The sequence below is a fragment of the Labrus bergylta genome, chromosome 5, assembly GCF_963930695.1.
Source record: "Labrus bergylta chromosome 5, fLabBer1.1, whole genome shotgun sequence".
Taxonomy (NCBI): domain Eukaryota; kingdom Metazoa; phylum Chordata; class Actinopteri; order Labriformes; family Labridae; genus Labrus; species Labrus bergylta.
In genome coordinates, this window is record NC_089199.1 from 3,715,830 (window position 1) to 3,737,537 (window position 21,708).

Below are 21,708 nucleotides of genomic sequence, written 5' to 3' on the forward strand. Positions count from 1 at the left end.
TTTTAGCCCCCAGTCAGACCGTACAAAGCAGGCCTTGGTTTGGAAAAATCTGTGGCTGTGAGCTAAATTAGACGACGAACCATCAACATGAATTAGGGTCCAACAGATCTTGAGCCCTGTTAGAGATGCATCTATAATATAGTTCCAGTGATGGCAAGTTGACCAAGACAGATTTTATATGACATTAGTAAATGAACATTGCAAATATCACCTGATTTGTCATTAAGGGGAAAAAAAAAATGTTGTGTGGTAGTTTGAGGTGGATGAAAGCAGGACCCTCCTGTGTGGACCAGCTGCTGATCCACATGGCATGAGGGGTGGGGGCTGGTGGTTTGCTGGGTGAGTGCATAGACATTTAAACTTTTTCCCCACAAGATGTTCTGGGAAAATTTGCCCCATCTTTTGTCGAGTTAATGTAGCAATTCTACAACGGACAAAAAATCATAGTATCATAGTTATTACTCTTGACTTATTACCTGGGACAGGTGGAGCTGGTGACTTACTTTTGACATTACTATTTGTAAGTGATTAAGATGTATAATAGGATGCATTACTCTAGTCATTCTTACACCCATCTAAAAGAGATCAAGTCATGAATATTGATCTGTATCTGTAAATAGAGATTATAATACTGATAAAAAATCTGGGTAAACCAAATATTCCCCCCTAAATTATTGTTAAAAACATTTTCTGGTAAAGTACAAGTACTTCCCCCCCAAAAGGTCATATTGCAGGACAACATCACTACCTGTTATTGATTTTGAGAATGATGCATAAAACAGCATGTGAACTTCTTAGTATTTGTTCACACAGGTACTTAACTCCACATGACATTTAGCAGGTTCTTATAATATACACAGATTACGCACTCAGAGAAATCACTATAGTAGAATTTATAATATCCAGAATCAACGTGCTTTTTCAACAGAGGATCACTTTGAGAAGGGAAAATGAAGCCGTCATGTTGGATTGGCAAACACACACCTCATGTATGACTTGTGTAATGAAATAAAGCTAGTACATCTTTATATGCAGATATTTTGCTTTCTGTCATTCACTGTTTCTACTGTAAGAGTGCCCTGCTGCTAAGGGGTCAAAAGGAGTCACGTCTCTCAGGAGAGGGGGCGCCCTGCTTGTGTGTGTGGGATGTGAAGCTCAGCAGGATCCTAACCAGCTGCCACCAGGAGCCCGGCCCTCAGCAGGAGGCCGAGACTGAAGAAATACTGCGCAAACTGTGTGTTTCATAGACCACACTAGAAGAACAGAAAGCAGAAGCTCTTGTTGCTGCACATTAAGAGATGAACATTCATTGAAAATGTCACAGTCATTAAAGTGGGCAAGGCTAACTACACAGAGCAAAAACTAAATCTGCCTTGATTGTAGTTCACACTTATTTTAAAGCCCATGCCCCATTCCAATATCAATGACCACATATTATGCAAACTTACAAAATGACCCCAATTTAATGCAAGTTAAAAGACAGACTCATGTTATCTCAGGAACAACGGCAAATCCTGCTATAGACTATAGAGGGGGATTAAGGATTCGACAGCAGTCCAGTTTTTGAGACGACGACTGTGAATCACCTTTAATTTGAGGAGTTTATCAAGTGAAGAAGTAGATCTGTACAACGATGAGGATAATCATAATGGCACTTAATTGAATTTTTCTGGCTTTCTCAACTCACTGGTAATTTAAGTAATATCTTTTTCAATACATTACATTTCCTCCTGTAGTTCTGTGTGAATCAGTTCAGAAGAAATTCAATGATTTGATGACTCTTGCACATGTGATAAGACAATGTTTCTTAGTCACCAAGGTTACGAGTCTCGCCAATTTAGACTGTTACATCTAAGATTGATTTCAACATTGAATTATTTGCTTTAGAATTAAAAATTTTAATAATTAATAACTACGCATTTGATGCAGGAATATTTAAAGTTAATGAGTCAGTTATTCAACAAGTTTGCACTAAGGTGCCACTTCCATCACCAACATCTGTTTAATAATCCAGTCTCACCACACCTCAGATCCACAAATATACAAAATAATTTTTTCCCCACTTTTTCCATTTATTTATTACCATTAATTCAATGTTATCCATCATTTTCCATGTGTCAGCTAACCTTTTTCCATTTAAAACAAGTCCAGTATGTGACTATTCTTTAGAACTTGAATAGTCCCGAAGGTCAGGCAGGGGAGGGGGAGGGGGGGGGGGGGGGGAGGGAGGGTGGGTGTCTTGAAAGTAAAGGACAGGTTTGTAGGAGTAAAAGAAAGGATGGGAGTGATGTCCTCCCAGGAGCCTCTTCCATGTGAGGAGTATTTTTCATAAGCTAAGTGAGATTATTTCTTTTTTTCTGCGTTCGTTGTTTTCTCCTCTTCTTGCGCTTTTGGGGCCTCGCCTCGTTATTTGCTCTATTCTACGTCGTCTGCGTCGTCTCCTTGGTCTCCGTCCATAAGCAAAGCGGCGTACTTACTGGCTGAGCTGAACTTCTGGAAAGGAAAAAACAAATGGGGATCTGGATTAGAACAGTAGCTTTGGATGCTTCACATAAATAGCTTTTAGAAGAAAAACAAAAAAAGAGGTCAACTTTCTCAAGAAGCAAAAAAAACATTAGGAACTATTATCTTAAGATCGCTGAAGAGAAATCTATCAACCAGCTACAATGAACTGGAGGATCTGGTAGAACTACTCAAGGCTTTGGGGAAACCCGTCAGGAGGAATCATTCAGGTGATATTCAAGTCTGTCTAAACCTTGGCAGTGAAGGACTTACGGGGGTTGGGGTTTCTTCAAATTTCTTTGGCTCGGGGGGTGGTCTGGAGTCTCGGTCTCTTCTGTTATCCTTTCTACAATCCGAACGAACACTGAGGTTAAAATTTATTGGCACAGCTCGGTGCTGGAGAGTTTACTTTTGTTTGTTAATCCTTAAAAAAAACACACACAGCTAATGAGATTTACTCAAAAGGAGCACAAATTCTGCTCAATTTCATTGTGTGAAAATGTTACATCTGTAAGCTGCTTGGCACCCAGTTCACACTGTGCTCAGTCTTCTTAAAAAGAACAACATTAAAAAACTTTCAGAATGTCCAAAATCCTGATGTAATTTAATTATAAAAGTGCATCAGCAGAAATCCTGGATGGTGTTCCTATTCAATGAGTCATCAGTTGTGAAGCTGAGCATAGGTCACTCTTTACAGATGCCTACTTAATGTTCTCCGTCTCATTCATTAAGAAGTTTGGAGTTGCTAGCTTTGGATGGCTGACCTGTCGGCCTCCTTTCTTCGGTCTCTGTTGGGCCCCTCTCCTCGACCCCGCCCTGCTCCAGGCCCTGCAGGACCCCCTCGTGCCCGTGGGGGCCCCCGGTCCCGACGCACACCGTCAGCCTTGTTCTCATCTTAAAGTAGAAGCCAGACAGTTGAATGAAGGGAGGTTGGTGGACTTATAACCGAGTTGCCTTCTGCGGTACATGAAGGTGTCTGAGTCTACCTTTAGACAGTGGACTACAACACACTGCATCATCACAAGCCACTGGGTTGGACTTTAAAACACTGTAGGACCAAATGAAAGGTTCACAACTGCTTACATGCAAGCTGAGCCTGTTCACTTCCTTATATTTGATTTTGGCTTTAGAGTTGTACCAAAGGTTTCAAATACAAAAAAAAGGTCTACTCTGATCCAGACTGCAGACGATGAAAGGGTTTTTCACAGTTTGCTAGATTTCTTTGAGTTGAAAAGAGATTTCTTTTTGTCACTTTTTAGTATTATATTAATAAGACCGAGACATGTTTTAGCGCTCCTCTTGTCATGAATACTCTCCCCATAGGAAGATGAGCTCACTGCCTGCTCCTATCATGTTCTGGCTGTGTTGAATACAATGACTATAAAACAGCTGCAAAGCAGTGTGAAAAGTAACAGCTGCTCTCATCTCACCTCATCATGTTAGTGAGAAAGTCTTGATTGAATACGAGGGAACATTACAACACGACTTTAGTATAAAAAAAAAGAAGTTTACATTTAATGATGGACATGACTTCTTGTCTGAATAGTGAAGTTCTATTTCTTAGCATTCTTACTATTTTTGGACCTAAATATTATAAATTAAAAAGCCTTTTAGACATTATCTTTTGTAGGCCCTAGAAAAACGGTCACACTACTTTGATATCAGAATTACACCATGAACACAGCGGCAGTAACCTAGTAGTTAATTTGCAATCCTCAGGTACCAGTCCTCAGGTACAACCTCTGGCTTTCCTGCATGATACTCCTCACTTTCTTTCTCACCGATTTACAACTCTATCCACAGTCCTGTCTATCTAATAAAGGCGTGCAGGTGGTCTAAGACATTTTGTCCATATCGACTTTTTTCATGGCAGAAAAGCATTGGCACTATGTTTGGATGAAGCACATGTTCAGTGACAAAAATTAACTCTCATATTTTTAAAAGTACCATTAGATGCTAGTCCAGCAAACTTTGTTAATCATTATTTAGATTATTATTCTTCCCTGTTACCAGTTGGAGGATTTTCTTCAACACTTTGTTTGGAAATGTTCGATGATGTCCCCGCCCTATAAAATTGGTTGAATGAAAAAAGTGACATTTACTGCACCAACCCCATTCTTAGAGTTATTTGAATTTCAGCTCAAATTAAAAATAAAATAAAAAAAGGTGGAGAGTCCAGTGTATTTTTATTAGTGACTGCATGCAGCCACATTCAAACTGTTATCATTGGAATCAATTGAAAAAGATGCAGGTTAAATTTTAAAAAAAGTTCCTTAAGAGTAACTTCATTCAGAGCCACACTCTACTCAAGCTTTGTACAAATCTCAAATCAAATCCACATCAAAGCTCAGAGTCTGTGTAGATTGTGCACCAGAGTTTAACAGTCCGATTTAAAGGAAGCCTGTCGGATGATGAAATAACTAAATCATTCAGAAACCATTTGGACAGGCTGAGTAGGGCATTGTAGTGCATGTCAACCCTAGTGACTGAGGCCCAAAAAATGGCAACCTGTTGTTGTGTTTTGGCTTCTTTTTTATTTTTCACACGACAACAGAGTTTTAGGTGCATGACAACTTATGTTTCTGAAAACCAGAGTGCAAAAGTTTTGGAAACAGCACCATCTCCATCACTGTGTAAACTGGAAACATAGTTCATTTCAAACACCGGCCGTATGCACGTGCACATTGCGATTACAAACAATAGCCATGCGTGAGTAGGTGAAGTACATCAACAGGGGGTGACTCCTGAGTTCTGTCTGTGCTGCTCACTCGTAGCCAACATTCTTTATTTAAAATTGGCTGGCGTTGTAGCTCAGGGTCAGTTGGAGGAACGACCTCACCTCATCCTGTGTCCAAACAAACATTTATGCGTCTGACATTCCTCATGTTTAAACTTCAACGCTCTGTGGAAGTTAAAGTATGTCTACATCTCAGTTCCCTTAATTGCATCCATGAATCTCTCACTTTCCTCCCCCACTGGGGTCTTAGTCCCTCCCGCCAACGAGGTAGAGGAGAGAGGGACGAGGAAATAAGAGACACCCTTTATCCCGAGGCGTCACAAGAAGCAACGTTGGTTTGTGATCACTTCTCGGCTGTCAGTCCGCTTTAACAGATGTTTGTGTCTGCACACGTGTACTGTATTCATTCTCAGAAAATAACAATGTTTTGTCTCTGTATGTTACCTGATAAACAACTGCACGAGGAAGAAGTCTGCTCAAAACCATATGGATTATTTCTGCTGACAAAGTTTTTGAATTGTTAATTGTTTTTTTTCCTGATAATCTGATAGTGAACTCTGTATTTTATAAACACAGATACTTTATGTCTGAGGAATACTGAAAATTATTGTTAAGGTTCCAACATTAACAGAATGATGATAAAAAGGTCTTTACTGGCAGACTCTTTATCAGACTGTCAGGCATTTGCATCATGATCAAATTGAGTTATTTGTGATCTTTTGATTTTAACGGCTAACATTTTTGCATTTGACATACTGACTCTTTAGAAAAGGACATGTTCACAATCTGTTTAAATGACTGTTGTGTTTCACTGCAGCGTTCAAATCAATGAGTGATATCTGGTGAGGGGACGTGTCTGTCTGCTCTCGTGTCTTTCAGTTATAGTGCTTTGGGACGCTCCTTAACATGTTATGTCTGGACTCTGGATCTACTCCTGGTTTGACTGAGGAGCCAGCATTTAACAGAACTGAGATGCAAGACATGTGTTGTTGAATTAGAAAGTCACACCGCCAACTCCCTGTCTGCCACGTATATAACAATGTTTCGAGCCGTTTTTGCGAATCCCTGTGCACGGCAGTTGTTTTCAAAATGTTGTCGTCTGAAACTGGAACATTTTGGAAAACAGACTCAGTTTCTAGAGTATTGTCCTCATGTAAACGTGGCCTGAGTAACCATCAGCCATTCTCACTGCATGCTGTTGGAATGTAAACATTCAATAGTTTTGGATACGAACAATAACATGCTAACATGCTAAAATTAGCTTGTAGCTGAAGGCACAGATGAGTTTGAGAAGCTGAAGCAGATGAAAGCTGAGCCTAGTTTGCGTAAAGAGCCGAGACTGGAAGAAGAGCTGAAGAATGGGCACCTATAGAGTATCAACATTTTGACGGTTGTCTAAATTCTATCGCCCCGATGCTTTTTGTAAACTTGTCTTCTTTTGCTTTGTTTTTGTTGAGCCCTTTCTGCTTGTGCTTAAAGACAACCTGGTCTGGTTTGAGTTCACTCAGTTAAAAACTTAGGGTTTGCTTCAAGTTAAATTCTTATTGTGCCCAGTATTTCTGTTTAGGACTTACCTTTCTCAGAGTCTCTTTCGTCTGCAGAACTTGGGGAGCTGAGGAGAAAGTAAGAACAGTCAAAGTAACGTATACAAAAGGATTTCATGATTGTTTTTAAAAATGTTCTGACTTTTCTTAAGCCCTAAAATCTAGATACGAAGGCTTTACTCAGTAATCTGATTTTAGAAACCTTGAAGTGTCTGTTCCTGAACGTAGACTGAAGTACATTATCGTCTCACCTGAGTTTGGGAGGAGCTGAACCACTCGGAGAAACCGGAGAGACTGGAGGTCGTCCATCGCCTTCACTAGAGCCTGTGCTGGCTGCACTTCTCTTGGCCCAGACATTTTCCTTGGGAGGAGGTGCAGGCATCACTTTTGGTGGCTCCTTGGCTGAATTGGTAGAGGGAGGATGTGGGGAGGTCCCAGGGGAAGAAGGTTCACCTTCTCTCCCACTGAAAACCTCGTTGTCCCCAGAGCGCTCACTGTCTCGACACCTGGAAGCTGGCGGGTGAAAAGCAAAAATATACTTTGAATATTTTCCTCCAAAGACAAACGCAAAATACTCAATGTATTTCCAGTATGGTAAAAGCAAATGCTGCTTTTTGGACTGGGAGTTACAGGAATATATCTCTAAACAGTATGGCTAAATGGAAGCTTTGATCCCATTTAAAGAGGTTGTAGAGCTGTCATATAAATTATAAAACAAAAGTCTTATGACACTGTTTTTAGTTTAAAAAAATAAAATAATAATGCATGCACACCCTTCCCATGTCTCTTTAATGTTCAAAAGAAGAACCAGACTGAAGAGGATAGATTAAAAAAATATATATGTATCTCACCTCTTCCAGAAGTGCTTCCAGGCTGTGAAGACTCACTTCCTGTGCGAGATCGCTCGGTAGGAGTTTCATCGTTGCGCCAGCTTGGATCCCTGAAAACAACAAAAAAAAGGGTTATGTAGCCCACATCGATAGATCTTTATTGTCATTGCAAATTAACACAACGGAACTCTGCAGAAGCAATCCAGCTGCAGCATATAAAAAATATAAAATATGTTCACATACACCAGCACACACCCTCAAACACAATCCAAGCACATCTCACCCATATCCACATACATAACTGTAAAAAAATTGTAGAAGACTGTAATAAATACTCTATAGATAAAATATAAGGAATGATGAGGATAAAAAAATATATACATAAAAAAGTGGGACTAAGGGTGGGCATACACACTGTGCGACTTTCACCAGATTTTTTGGGTCATACACTTGATATTGAACTCAGGACGAATTCAGCACAGTTGCGCGTCACTTATCAACTGTGCACAATGGGGCACTAGAGTTGCTCATGGCCAAATCAGCTGCGACCACAAGTGAGATAAATTCTGTAAGTTCTTAACATAACATTGAATGAATTCATAAAATGTAAGCTTTTTTTAAATCCCGATAGCGGCAGCGCAATCTGGAAGAAAGGGCCTTGAAAGCACAATAGTGACTGCAGGCACACCTGTGATGTGTGTCCCCCCCTATCATGAAAGATATAAGGGAGAAAAACGTTTGTAGAAAATAGTTGTGGACATCCAACTGCCAGGGAATATGTGTCAGTATTTAGCTTTCTAGTTAGCTTGTTTTTTTTTTGTAATGCCGAGTGTATGTGCATGTAAGAGAGCAAGGGTGTCTCTGATAGTGTTTGTAGTTTAGCTGTGCATATAAGACAATTGAAATACACATGATCCGACTTCAACTCTTGTGTATGTGAGTTTTAAATGAAGTGACTTTTGTCAATGCTATGCCTTGATTTAACACGTACAATGTGAGTATGCGTCCTAAGAGATTCACTCGGACAGTGTGACTACAACATTTAAACAATTGTACTGTATGCCTGACCTTAAAGAGGTAAAGGTTCTGAGAATTTGGCCAAACTTTTCTTTGCAAACCATGCTGCAATGTCAGTGCTGCCCAAAAACCGAATGAAGTTAAATGGAATTTTACAGTCGACAAGTAGTGTGCAGCTGCATAACAAAACTTTATTTTTGTTTGGTTTCCACCACCTCATCATATATTACGTAATGACCATTTTTGTCGAACCCTGACCTGTCTCTCATCTTTCTGTCGGGTCCTCTGCCTTTGTCCTCCTCCAGCTGCCTCTGCAGCCTCTCTTCTTCTTTCTTCAGCCTCTCCTCCACCTCCCTCTCCTTGGCTGCTGTGTCAACTGGCTTGGCCGCACCAAAGATGGATGAGGCCCTGCTGCCGGAGCTTGGTAGGGGAGCAGGGGGCGTTCCACCGCTGCCGCCACCACCACCGCTACCTTCTTCCTCCTTGGGAACGCTACGGGGCTTGAGGTTTAACTTGGGTCTCTGCAGGGGAGCTGACAGGAGTTCAGGAAAGGATATTATTAATAAATGTTGTGATTATATGATCATGATAAAGCTTAATTTTAGATTTAAAGAGTTTGAGAATATATCAACATTGGTAACTACAATATCATTCATTTACACTATGTATGAAAATCAATTATCAGACAGATCAATCTAGAAATTATAGAGGAGATAACAGAGGTTCAATACATACTCTCACCTCTCTCCTCGCGCCGGTCATCCCTTCTCTCGAATCGCTCTTCGCGTTCGCCATAACGATCGTTGCTTCCCCTAATGTCGTCATTATCGCGACGGAAGCCACTGCCAAAGGCACGGCGACCTCCTCCACTACCGCCACGAGAGTCGAAACCTGAAGAGGCAGCAGAAGGGGAGTAAAGAACAGAAAACTGTAAGAGATGTAGGAGGCAATACAAGTCCAGCAGCAGGAAACTGTGCATTCATTTTTTTTAATAGAAAGGCCTTCTTATAATCCTTATTTCATCCATGATGTTTTATTTGTTTTACTGTTAACTTTAGCCAAGTTGTTTCTATTTTCTCTGTTAAATGGGTGATTGCTGCGTTGTGGTTTTATTTTCATGCTTTTAATAGAATTTTGTTGTCATGTATTTTATTGTTGGGATTTTATTCTGTAAAGCACTTTGTGACTTTTGCTTTGATAAGTGCTTTATAAACAAACTTTATCATATTTTATTATTATAATGGAAAACTGATGGTGGGACTGATTTTGAAAGAAGTTAAGAAACTACTTGGAGGTACATCTGAATCACAACAGGGTCCAAACAAACAGAAAGGCACACCTCCTCTATCGTAGTCTCTGCGGTCCCTGTCATCATAACGATCACGGTAGCGGTCTCTTCCTCCGTCATAGCGATCATTGTCCCGTCTTGGCCCATCTCTGAAGCGATCCGACTCATAACGGTCCCTTGATCCTGCAGAAGTTGTGATAAAAAAAATAAAAAATGCAATTTCTGCTCACAAACTTTTGGCTGGACTGAGTTCCTAGTGTGAATAAAATAAGTCTCAGTCTCTGAACTTATTGACAATCATTGTCCTATAGACAATAAAGTATAAAGCCTCCTGGAATGGATGCCAATTCCTCTGAAATTCTAGTGGAGCCAGTGGTAAGCATTAAACCACTTCCAGCAAAGACTTCCTTTTCTCTGCATTTATTGGTCCACATCATCAAGAAAAAAACCTTTTCATTTCTGCTGCATTTTAAGTGCTCGGAGAATCTTACCGTTGATACTTTTTTAGGACATTTCAAGCAGAGTTGATGCTCAAGTAGAAATGTAATTGGTACCCACACCATTGATACTGATAAAAGAGTTCATAATGTCAAAAACAACTAAAAGAATCATCCTAGTAAATACGCAGAAATATAGTACTCACTCTCTCCAAAGGCATCATCTCTCCTGGGAGGTGCATCCTCCGTATCCCCACTGGGCCGAGCCCTCCAGTCAGTGTCTGTTTTGTCAGGACCCATGTCCCCCATACGTCCACCTCGATCTCTGCCTCCCATAGACCCACCGTCCCTCTCTGTAGATTAACAAAAATGAAGAGATGTTATGCTATGGTTCTGTAGTAGTGAGGACCTCTGTAATGCAGTCTAGCTGTCAGCAATGTACCTTTATCATTAGACTGGTCCGCGATATCCACACGGATCCTTCGGTTTCCAAGGTTCTGTTTGTATGGACAGATAGAGGGCACAAGTTAGTGATTCTCCTGTATATGTTTTTAAAACGCTTTGTTATTTTATGAAGTCGGGGCAATAACCCTTAGTTTTGCAAACACTTACAGGAAAAAGTACTATTAAAGGTTGAGACATCAAAATAAATTCAAACTATTAAACCAACTTCTTGTAGAAGACTCACCTCCTCACTAAGAGTGAGGGCCCTCATGAGGGAATCCACATCATCAAATTCAGCATAACCAAAGCCCTTCAGTCTCTCAGGGTTATTGGGCTCTCTGGGCAAACGCACAGCACTGATCTGGAGATGAGGAAAGAAAAACATAAAAACAGAGAATGCTGTACGGTTCACTTAACAAGGAACAGGAAAATATAATAAAATGTGAAAATAAAGCCACCCTGGCTCAAAAAAAGCACCACTTCAGAAGAGTAAAACTTTACTGCATTTTAATTGCTCAAACTGATTAGGTTTCTTAAACAGAAATTTGACCAGCTATGCTTTTTAAATTCAGGTTATCTGTAACTATTGTTTTCTTCTCCAATATTTAGCTACTTGAAGAAACTGTCATACATAATGAGTAGCAAAAGTTGGCAGACCTGTATGTCCTGTTTCTTAGAACTACACAACCTCAGTGGTGTTAACTGCTGCAGTCCTGAAGACAGATTTTCACTGTGGACTAAACCTTTAAACAAATAAAGATCTAACACACATACAGGCCCTTATATTTATGGAAGAGACAAGCTTGACAAGATGTTCCGATAGGTGTTGATGGTCCCTGTAAAGAGCAATGCTATGTGATTTAAACCCCACGCTGCATAGATGCTCATTGCTACACCTACTGCCAAGCCGCGGAAGAAGTCTTTGATCGATTCCTCAGAGACGTCGTAGGGAAGGTTTCCCAGGAAGGCCGTGTAAGGCGGGCTACGGGGCAGTCGGGACCGGTCGACATTGGGTTCACGAGCTGAACGAGGCGCTGTGGGAAGGATAGACCGGTCGATGGGTGGCGCCCGGTAGCTGTCCTCCTCTGTGTGCCAGGAAGTAGAGACTGAAGGGATGAAAAATTAAGACAAATAAATAACAAATGCAAACCTAAAATATACTTTTGAATACTAAATAAAACAGATTATCAAATCCTGAAAAATGTGTTTTTCAACTCCTAGAGTTCTTCTATATGGACAAAACTAAAAGCAGCAAATGCTTCACAATCACAACCATTAATTTAAACACATTGGCCTTAACACACATGACATGTTTACATATACAAGAAAATATTACATCACGTAAACTGCCACTAAAACATACCTCTGTGAGATCAACAGTTACTTCATATGCAACATGCCCCTTTAGTTAGCAACGTTCAAGTGTTCTGACGCTGGTCTACTTATAGCAGTGTGTAAAGTGTAACTGTTCTATGAGGAATATATCTATGGGGCAAATAATAGTTGTATTTCATGATACTAGCCAAGAAACCTACATAGACCATTAGTATAAGAGATGGTAAGTAAAACTACACATAAATAAGATGTTGGATTTATTTTAAACCATTTTGATGTGATTTTCTGAAAAGAGAACTAACAAAACATCCCATGACAACATGTGATCATGTCCTCTGCTTGATGTGTTGCTCACAGCAGAATGCAAATGGTGTTGGTGGATTAAAGTTCAGCACCGGAAAACCTGACAAAAACTATGTGTAGATGCATGATACCAAGAAATACGACAAATCAGCAAGCACAATATGATAAATATATGGGATGTGTGATAATAACAGTGTACAATATCAAGAAAATGATATGAAGCTGGATGAATAAATACATTTTAAACAGAGCATGTTAGCCATAAGTCATTGTCTTCGTCTGTTGTTTCTATGCTTGACACTACCTGTTTTTGCAACATGTCCCTACTTAATCCTAAAAGTTATTTCAAACATCTGAATTGGCTCCGATTAATGTGATGATAGCTCAGTTTATGTAGGTATCTTAGTGTGAGCTCACCATCACCATCAAGGTCATCGGTCTCATCGGCCCAACTAGTGGACTTAGCCGGGTAGCTTGGGGGGGCATTGCCACCTCCGCTGCCTCCGCTGTCTTCTGCCAAGAAGTCAGTCAGAGTGAGGGTCTTCCCCTTCTTATTCTTCTTCTTAGCCGCTGGACGGGAGGTGAACACAAAGCGTAGAAAGTCAGCCAAAGAGGAAATATGCTGGATCATTTGATTCAAGACTGTCCTCTCTTGGATTTATTTTTTTTCTCTACACTAAATGGGATTATATAAATTTAATAGTTGTACAAAATGTGCCATCAATTGATACATTTAAACCATTCTTTGGAAAACTGGAGATGGATTGACAAAAAGGCAGCTTTGGGCTCAGGAAAAACATAGGTTGGTGTGCAAAAACGTGGTACTGGCAACAATTATTTGGATTCAGTGATATAGAAAATGTCCAATATATATGTATTGTCATAAAGCTACATATCAACAACAGTCAGAGTTTTCAATAGATCTGTGTGTCTCTGCTCATGTGATGGCTGCCTCTCAGAACAAACAATAATACTACTACAGTATTTTGGACTGTAGGTATCGTCAGGCAGTCAGATAAGGAGACAGCACTGAGTGAGTGATAGAAAAACATTGACTTATTTTCCTATAGGAAAGTAAACAAAAGGGAGTCATTGTTCAGTCCGACTATCACTGTGCAGCAGGTCAAACAGACCTTGACGCATGTTCAAACCTGCATGTTTGCTGCATTTTTTGAGGAATGCACCTTCATAGGTTAAATTAATGGGTCATGCAAACATAGCAGACCGGTCGTCATATTATCTGTTGCCAGGTAGTTCACACAGCTCACTCCATAGAGCAGGTCTGGTTTGTTTTGGTCTGACACAGTAAAGGGGGGAGCAACAAAGCTGGATGGGAGCTTCATTGTGAGAAACACAACTGTCAGGACATTCTTCATACACACATCGTGACGTTACAAAAAAAAAAAAAAAAACCTGCACACACTGAGAGTAACACAGACGGTCTGCACTGATTCCCCCAGCGCATAATGCTAAGTCATTGTTTACATGCTGAGCCACTAAAAGCAATAACACGTCTACTGACTGTTTAATGTGTTTCACGCCGATGCTAAGTAGCTGCGTGGTAACTTTTTGGAGCTACCATAGCATAACAGCTGCAAAGACGAACAGCTCACTGTTACGCTTCACACGCAGGTTGTTTCTTTTCTATTTAATTATGTCGCTTTTGTTTTTATGCCTTTGTGGGTTCAGCGAAAGACTGCTGACGGGGAGAAAGTCTCCCTGCTTAGCTGGCTAAGGTTTTAGGGCCTAGTGCACGACGCAGTGCCAGGATCCAAGTGCGCCATCATCGGAGCCAGACCTGGCCGGGCGGATAGGACGGTTCAAAGTTGTGAAGACGCCAGGGAAGTGTTTAAGGATGCAACCCAAGAGGCCCAGCTGCCCCGTTTCATCAAACGCAGATACCAGGGGAACAAGGCTACACACGTGGGGGCGCCTCCTCGGGCTGCCCCGGACTTCTCGGCCCAACCCCTCCTCCACGAAACGCGCTTGCGCCTCGATGCTTATCTGCTCTGAGCGCCACGGCGAGCTCCGCTACGGGCATACAATGTGCCAGCTTAGCACGCAGTTACAAACATCTCACACCGCGTCACAGACCTACCGATTCATACCATACCGTGTGAACTCATGGGCTGAAAACTTAATCACCACATTAGCGTGCTCCAGAGGCATTTTTACTACATTTTTTTTCAGATTGAGCAAGTCTAGCTCCGTTCATATGCGTTCCTCTTAGCAGCTACGTCTTTACCGGGCCAAAACAACCGACAGACCAGCTCATACAACCGGAACAACGACGCGAACAATAAGCGCGGGTTATTAACGATTCTCAAACATGATGTTTTTAATTATATCTAGTCATAACCCGGTTAAATTCCCCCCAATCGACCAAGATCGTTCACCCTCATAAACCTCACCTGACGCCGCCATGTTGGAGAGCGAGTTCGTCGTAGTTCCCGGATGTAAGCGTCAGAGGTTTACTATCGGGAGCGCGCATCGTCGTTCACGGGCCTGTCCCCTCCCTTGTTTTCTCACCCGCATCTGCTTGACTGACTGACATCTCCCTAAACTAAGTTTTATTTTTCACATTATGTCTTTTAAATAATACATAGCCTACATAACACACATACGAAACATATAGCCTAGCTTTAAATGTTAGTAGGACTATTTATTAGCTTAGAATGCTTTGTTAGGTTGTGAGTTCAAATCCCCAATGTTTTACAGTTCGGTGCATGATTGATAAACTTTAATGATATAAAAACAGCTTTAACTGAAACCTGTCCTGTTTTTTGTTTTCTTTTAGCTCTAATTTAAGAGAAGCCTGAACTGCTTGAACAAGAGGGGATTAAAATGCCTCTGAGGCTTATCCCAGGCCATGGTTTGTGCTTATTGGGAGACATTTGTACATTCATTATTTTAATGTTCAACCATTCTGATGATGATTTAGTATTATTATTATTATTATGAATAGTATGTTACTAGTGCATTTATGTCTGCTATAGTGAATCTACATTGTTTAGTTTTGTAGCTGGTAAAGGTGATTCTAATTCGGCAAGTGAATATACTGCTGTATAGTTAATATAATGCATGCTATTTCTAAAGTTAACACGTTTTTTTAAATGTACAAATTGTATCTTGAAACTTGAGCAGTCAAATTAATGTAGTAGAGTTAATGAAACCAATTTTATTATAAAAAATAGAAAACAAAGTAGTGGAGATGCTTAACTGAACTATGTATCTTTTATTGTGCTAGAATAAATCTGACACGCTTTTTGCAAAATGTTTCAACTGCTTTGATTAAGAGTGGATCACTGCAACAATAGTGATATTTTTTTCTTTTTCTGTAAGCCATTAACAAAATGGTTTTATTTCCATAGACTGTAAATGTTAATGGATGAAGCCTGAGTGACGTCACCTATCTGTAACTGCTGGGGGCTCTGGAAGCTCATCAGCGGGAGCCGCCATGTTGTAAAACCTGTCTCATTCTAACTTTTATTCAACCTAAACACAGGCTAAGAGCTGGAGCTGAGGTGGGTTTAAGCCTCTTGGCAAACTGTTTCATTGCGCCCGTCTGTCTGTACTCGTATCATTTATAAAATCTGGAATGCATTATAAAAAAAAATCATGAACTGCAGGATTTTCCACTTCTGCATTGACTTCATTTTTCAACACCAGAGGTTGCTGCTTGGTTATTTCTTGAAATTGTTTTTTGGGGATGTGGTTCTTTGTAGGCAAGTCTTTAAAAATGATGCATGCAATTCATTTCAACTTTGATTTTTTTTAGATAAGTGAGTAACTTATAATACAAACAACAACAACACTTAAATTACAACAACAAATACACATGAAACATGATCGTGGAACAAATAGTGGTTTTATTCAATTTCACTTGGCCGTTAGGTCAGCGGTGTTTTTTTTTTTTTTTTTACTGAATGGACCAGCATGGATATTACATGTTGTGGTTTGTTCTTCTTTTATTGTTGGGATGGCACGAGTTCCAAATTAGCTCGCTCAGGCCAGCTCATCCAGTGCATCCTGAAGCCTGTACAAAGCACAAATAAACAGGGTGACTTTTAAAATATTCATGTTAAAGTAAGTGGAAATACTGCCTCACTTAATGATTTTAGTCATACTTGACCATGCAAAACATGCCAACAAGTAACTTTAGTATTCACCTCTACTATCATCTGCCTCGTTTCATGTCTTCCACCTCTTTATAACTCTTACTTGAAGTCACCGCCATCCAGCAGAGTCTTGTAAGTTGAAATCTCAGCCTCCAGCCTTAACTTCATGTTGAGCAGCGCCTCGTAATCCTGCGTCTGTTTCTGAATGTTCGCCCGCAAGCCGGTCAGCTCTTCCTCAAGACGCATTATGATGTCGTTGTACTTTTCCGTTTCCATGTTGTTCCTGTTCTCTGTGTTGCGTAATGTTTCTTCTAAGGAGGATTTCTGATAAAGGATCAGAAAGGACAAGTTAAAAGCATGCCAACAATGTTTTTTTTATGTGAAGCAAGTCTAAATTTGGAGAACATGGGAAAGTTCCAACCTTTGCCAAAAATGGTATTTGATAATATTTGCTGGTTTATATGAAGGCATAACAAATAGAACAAGTGGGTTTTATTTATAGGCTATCTCAAGGTATTTTAAATGACCTTTTACAAATATTGTAAAAAATGACTTAAAACTGTGATGATTTTATTAGATAAAGTTTGGATTTTTTTTTTACTGAAACAGAAGATAAAACAAAATGAATAAAATGTATGTTTACTAAGCTCTGTTGAGATGAAAGTTCAATTTCCAGGGTCTGTATTTGTCTTGCTAGGTCACTCTTCTCCATCTGGGCTCCCTGGAGAGCTTCTGTGTTCTGTGATACCTGCACCTGCACATCTGCAATCTGAAAAGTAGACATGAAGAGGAAGGAGGGTGTTAGCCTACAAACAAGGTTGTTTAAAAAAAAGGAAGTTACCCGTTTAATGTTACATTACCTGATTTTCATGCCACTGTTTGAGGTCCTCTGCATTCTTCACGGCCATCCTCTCATAGTTACCCCTCACGTCCTCCATGATCTGAGCCAGGTCCTGACCTTTAGGAGCGTCCACATCCACCTGCACGCCTGAATGAGAGATCTGATTCCTCAGCTCCATCACCTCCTGGTGGACAGAAACAGACAAAGACAACAAACATTGAAAAGATTTCCTCCTGGGAGCTGCTGAGATACTTCATGTTAATATGATGTATCGTAAACTCACATTCTCATGGTTCTTCTTGAGGAAGGCGAGCTCCTCCTTCACGGACTCGATCTCACTCTCGATATTCATCCTGGTCATGTTGGTGTCATCGATGACTCTCTTCAGACCGGCGATGTCAGCCTCCACAGACTGGCGGATTGCCATCTCATTGTCGTACCTGTAGACGTGTGCAGACACAAACACTGTTATTTACACTCTGCTTACTTACTTACACTCTAAAACCTGGACATTTCTACATAAAGGAAAACACAACAAAGGAGCTGCAGTGAACTTTATTTAATTTTTATACAACACAAATATGATACCAGCTTTTTTTCTACACTATGTATAAATGGACACGATATTTGTTTTAGATTTTATTACACTATACACGATGTAATGTGGAGTTTCATAAGCAGACTATGTGTGTTATTCTTGTTCCCTCCACTATCAGTGAAGTCAGTAATACTAACAAGGTCCATGTTATCTTGTGAGCACGAGTATGCCAAGTGTGAAGGACAGTCACGTCATAACACAAATAAGACATTCTCTTGTTTTCAGAAGTTTAAACCACACTCTTAAATGGCATGACTTAATTTTACGACTGTGTTTCTGAACCAAAACCAGCCAGTCTGTCTTATGTGTTATGTAGATATGATGAATTTTGTTTAAAGCACATTGACGTACAAACTCTGCAAAAAGCTTTAAGTTGAAGAGTGTATGACACTGACCTTCTACTTCTGTACAGCATGTGAAGCTTTCAGTATAAAACAAACAGAAATAACTCTGACATCAAATGTAAAATCAACATACTTTACTTTAAAGTCGTCTGCGGCTAGTTGGGCGTTGTCAATCTGGAGCACGAAACGAGCATTCTCTGAGATCTTATCAAAGATCTGGGAAGAAAAAAGAAGTAAGGACATATTGACTTTATTAATTGATATTTTGGATCAATACCACTTTTTTTTTCTCATTCAAACTACAAGATCATTTAAACAGAGGCATTTCCATTCAATACATATCTAAGTTGTCATCTCCAGAAATGTTCTTCTTTAAGACTTAAGAGTTCTTCTTTAAAGAGATCAACTACAGAATCCAACATCTGATTTAAATCACTGTTTCTCCTTATGTAACACTTGGACCTCCGGAGTCAGATTACACTCCAGAGCAGAAACCTATTTGAATTCACTGTTAAATTCAGAGAAAAGAGGAACCACAAAGAGAAGAACAGGAAGAGAGGATGTTCCTTTGCCAAAACAGAATCTGGTTTTGTTTTAGCTTTGTTGGAAAGATGTGTTTCCTGTCTGAATCAATCATACAGACAAGTGTTACTTCTCCATGGTTACACCCAGCTCTTATTTGATTTGTATACATCAATGGATCTGTTTATGTGTGCAATGATGTGCAAACTTCTTTGTGCATGAGTGTGCTTGGGATTTTTATCCGCTCTTGACATGTATATCCTGCCTTAGAGGAAAAGGGAAAATACTCATCCCTTTATGTGTTGAGGAAAACAAAGTGCCAACCATCAATGTGTCATTATGTGACATAGAAGATCTGGGGTCTGCACAGGAATGTGACATTTGACTCTGCAGACATGGAGCTGATTGTTATACAACCCATTCACTCGCACACAACTACTGTATGTGCACACACACACACACACACTGGTTGTCCACGATCCTTTATGTGTGTGTGAGTGTGTGTGTGTGTGTGTGTGTGTGTGTGTGTGTGTGTGTGTGTGTGTGTGTGTGTGTGTCATTAACACACATCTGTTTCACATTGCGGTCGCCTACACCAAAGAATGCCTGTAGAACCAGCGTTTTCAAGCAGGACCATTTGGGAATGTCTTTGTCTGTTTCAAATTTTTTTTTTTTTCAGTCTGTCTCCCGTGATGCCGCCCGCATGCTGGTGATTCATCACAGGAAGTTCTGGCCTGTTTGTGGTGCCAACAACGTTTTTTGGGGGGGGAGGGTTGGAGCTTTGCAACCACACCCTTCATTCTCTTCCAGGAAATGTGATAACCAAGGAAATGCTGACTGTCTCTATCCTAATATTAATTTCAACATGAGTGAAAAACTTAATAAAACATGCCTCCACAAATATGTCTACATTTAAAACAGAATGATTGCATGTAATGGCATTCATTGATTCTTATATGAGAGGCCCCTGAAACCATTTTTCAACCATTTGACCATTTAAATTTGCATCTTATTTACAATCATCATGATATTATCATGCTTACCTGTCTGCGCAGGTCTTCAATGATGGGCTCATACTTGCTGTAGTCCCTCATGTCTGGCCCTCCCTTCTCCAGAGCCTGCATGATATTCATCTCCAGCTCCTTGTTGGCCTTCTCCAGGCTCCTCACCGTCTCCAGGTAGTTGGCAAGGCGGTCGTTCAGGTTCTGCATGGCTCCCTTCTCATTGCCCAGGATCCCAGCACCACTGGAACCGCTGCCGCCTGCTGCCAAGGATGCACCGGCACCGGCACCACCAAAACCAAAACCTCCACCCATGCCTCCACCCATCCCACTGCTCACCTTGAAAGCAGAGGAAGAAGAGGCGAAGGGGGCACCAGAGCGCAGGGAAGATGTGGAAGTAGAGGAAATGCGGGTTCCATGTCCACTATAACCGGAGACACTTGCAGAACTGTACTGTGGGGTGGAGCGGGTGAAGGGAAGGTTGGTTCTTCTGATACTCATGTTGGAGAAGTTCAGGCACAGCAGAGGTTAAAAAATGAGATGTGGAGACTCACAGGAGGCCGGCTGAGAAAGTGACGCTGGCAGTGGGAAGTTGGGGAACTTATACTCCTGCTTCTCTCCCTCAATCACAGCTGCTCTCTCAGACCCTGCCCACTTTAACATCGCTCCAGTCTCCCCCCTCCCTGCTCTCTTGTGCTCGTATTCACCCACATGTTCCCTTTTTTTTTTTTAACCCACAGGGTGTTTTCTGTTTCCAGGGAAACCAGTAGGCATTTTTCTGTTTATAAACTCCTAAAAACATTCACATTTAATTGACATTAACACAAGATTTTCTGGCTGAAACATGGAGAAAATAAAAACCACAGTTCACAACAAAGAAAGAGCAAGATGAGTGTAGATCTGTGTCAAAGGTGAATTGATGCTTCAACAAAGAAAGCTGGGGATAGAGTTAAAACTTCAACAGTTGAATATTGTTGTAAAAATGAGCTCGATTTTGTAAACAGGCAACTAAATTCCTTTGGTTTGCCCATAAAAGGTTTAATGTCCGTCATTTGCCACATAGTTTCTGAGTTTGTGGTCAGCTAGGCCCCAAAATAAACAGAATTTGACTTTTTTTCCATCTGGACTAACCAGGAAGTGAGCAGTGATTCTTAGTTCCTGAAACTTATATTCTTAGTCTTTGAGTTAAAGCTCAAATACAAAAACACTGGTTTACTGTATTATACTCTTAAAGTCGCAAGGAAAACAATAATGATAAATGACATTGAACTGTTTTCCAGAGTCACTCCGATCAGACAGAGAAACTAAAAACTTAGTTAAAATAGAACAGATCTTCTGCAACCACAAAGTGAATTCAAGGGCAACACAAAAGGGAGAACAGTTTTAACAATGACGCCTGCCGTATTGTAAAAAGAAACCTAAGAACACCCAAGCTTCAAATCTACCCACAAGACCGTCGAGAGATTAGGAAGAATAAAGAACCAAAGTAAGCCAATAGCACTTTGTTCAAAAAATAACCAAAAGAAAAGAAAAGAAGAGCTGCCCTCTTTTAGCAGTCTTGCAGATCATTTAAACAATCATCTTTGAAGCCTGATCAGGTGTGGTAAGGGTCCTGTGATTGCTCTTTTTTTTCATTCATTTCAGGAATAACATTACTCACCTCACAGTCATGTGTTTTCTTCTGAATCAAAGTGTCTTAACAGCACAGAGCCGAACACTAAGGAAACGACAATACTCAATAAAATACAAAGAACTTTCTCTTTTTCCCCCAAAACTAGCGGCAGCACATCCTGATCTGGCATGACCTCGGGCAGGTTTATGTACAGTAGGCTTAACCGAGGCTGAGG

At 40.5% G+C, this 21,708-nt stretch overlaps 2 protein-coding genes across 7 annotated transcripts; both read right to left on the minus strand.

Annotated features, from left to right (window-relative positions):
* Positions 1–878: 878 nt before the first annotated feature.
* Positions 879–14,966, minus strand: eif4ba (eukaryotic translation initiation factor 4Ba). 5 transcript variants are annotated; one of them, XM_020646894.3, is made up of 15 exons: positions 14,849–14,966; positions 12,855–13,007; positions 11,700–11,905; positions 11,044–11,160; positions 10,798–10,852; positions 10,562–10,708; positions 9,970–10,101; positions 9,372–9,521; positions 8,889–9,162; positions 7,635–7,723; positions 7,035–7,296; positions 6,814–6,851; positions 3,267–3,396; positions 2,776–2,848; positions 879–2,493 (listed from the first exon to the last, which is right to left on the minus strand). In XM_020646894.3, the coding sequence occupies exons 1-15, from the start codon at positions 14,859–14,861 to the stop codon at positions 2,416–2,418; spliced, it is 1,917 nt and encodes a 638-aa protein (XP_020502550.1). In that variant the 5' UTR covers positions 14,862–14,966; the 3' UTR covers positions 879–2,415. The 5 variants fall into 5 exon arrangements, with proteins under 5 accessions (XP_020502550.1, XP_020502548.1, XP_020502551.1 ...); XM_020646892.3 differs by having other exon boundaries at positions 9,366–9,521; positions 14,849–14,965; XM_020646895.3 differs by lacking the exon at positions 2,776–2,848 and having other exon boundaries at positions 9,366–9,521; positions 14,849–14,965.
* Positions 14,967–16,286: 1,320 nt separating this feature from the next.
* On the minus strand, positions 16,287–20,443 carry LOC109993807 (keratin, type I cytoskeletal 18). 2 transcript variants are annotated; one of them, XM_020646897.3, is made up of 7 exons: positions 19,904–20,443; positions 18,472–18,554; positions 17,680–17,836; positions 17,416–17,580; positions 17,199–17,324; positions 16,659–16,879; positions 16,287–16,473 (listed from the first exon to the last, which is right to left on the minus strand). In XM_020646897.3, exons 1-7 carry the CDS (start codon positions 20,360–20,362, stop codon positions 16,443–16,445), a joined length of 1,242 nt encoding a protein of 413 aa, XP_020502553.1. In that variant the 5' UTR covers positions 20,363–20,443; the 3' UTR covers positions 16,287–16,442. The 2 variants fall into 2 exon arrangements, with proteins under 2 accessions (XP_020502553.1, XP_020502554.1); XM_020646898.3 differs by having other exon boundaries at positions 16,607–16,879; positions 19,904–20,442.
* Positions 20,444–21,708: the final 1,265 nt, after the last annotated feature.

Excerpts from the sequence above, each read along its gene's own strand:
- eif4ba (XM_020646892.3), bottom strand. Across the intron at positions 11,906-12,854 it reads CGATGACCTTGATGGTGATG|TCTCTACTTCCTGGCACACA; the intron begins GTGAGCTCACAC and ends TCATCCCTTCAG. Across the intron at positions 3,397-6,813 it reads CGAAAGAGACTCTGAGAAAG|ATGAGAACAAGGCTGACGGT; the intron begins GTAAGTCCTAAA and ends TTCTACTTTAAG.
- LOC109993807 (XM_020646897.3), bottom strand. The coding sequence starts at position 20,362 with ATGAGTATCAGAAGAACCAACCTTCCCTTCACCCGCTCCACCCCACAG. Across the intron at positions 17,325-17,415 it reads AACAGTGGCATGAAAATCAG|ATTGCAGATGTGCAGGTGCA; the intron begins GTAATGTAACAT and ends TCTACTTTTCAG. Across the intron at positions 16,474-16,658 it reads CTGGATGGCGGTGACTTCAA|GCTTCAGGATGCACTGGATG; the intron begins GTAAGAGTTATA and ends TGCTTTGTACAG.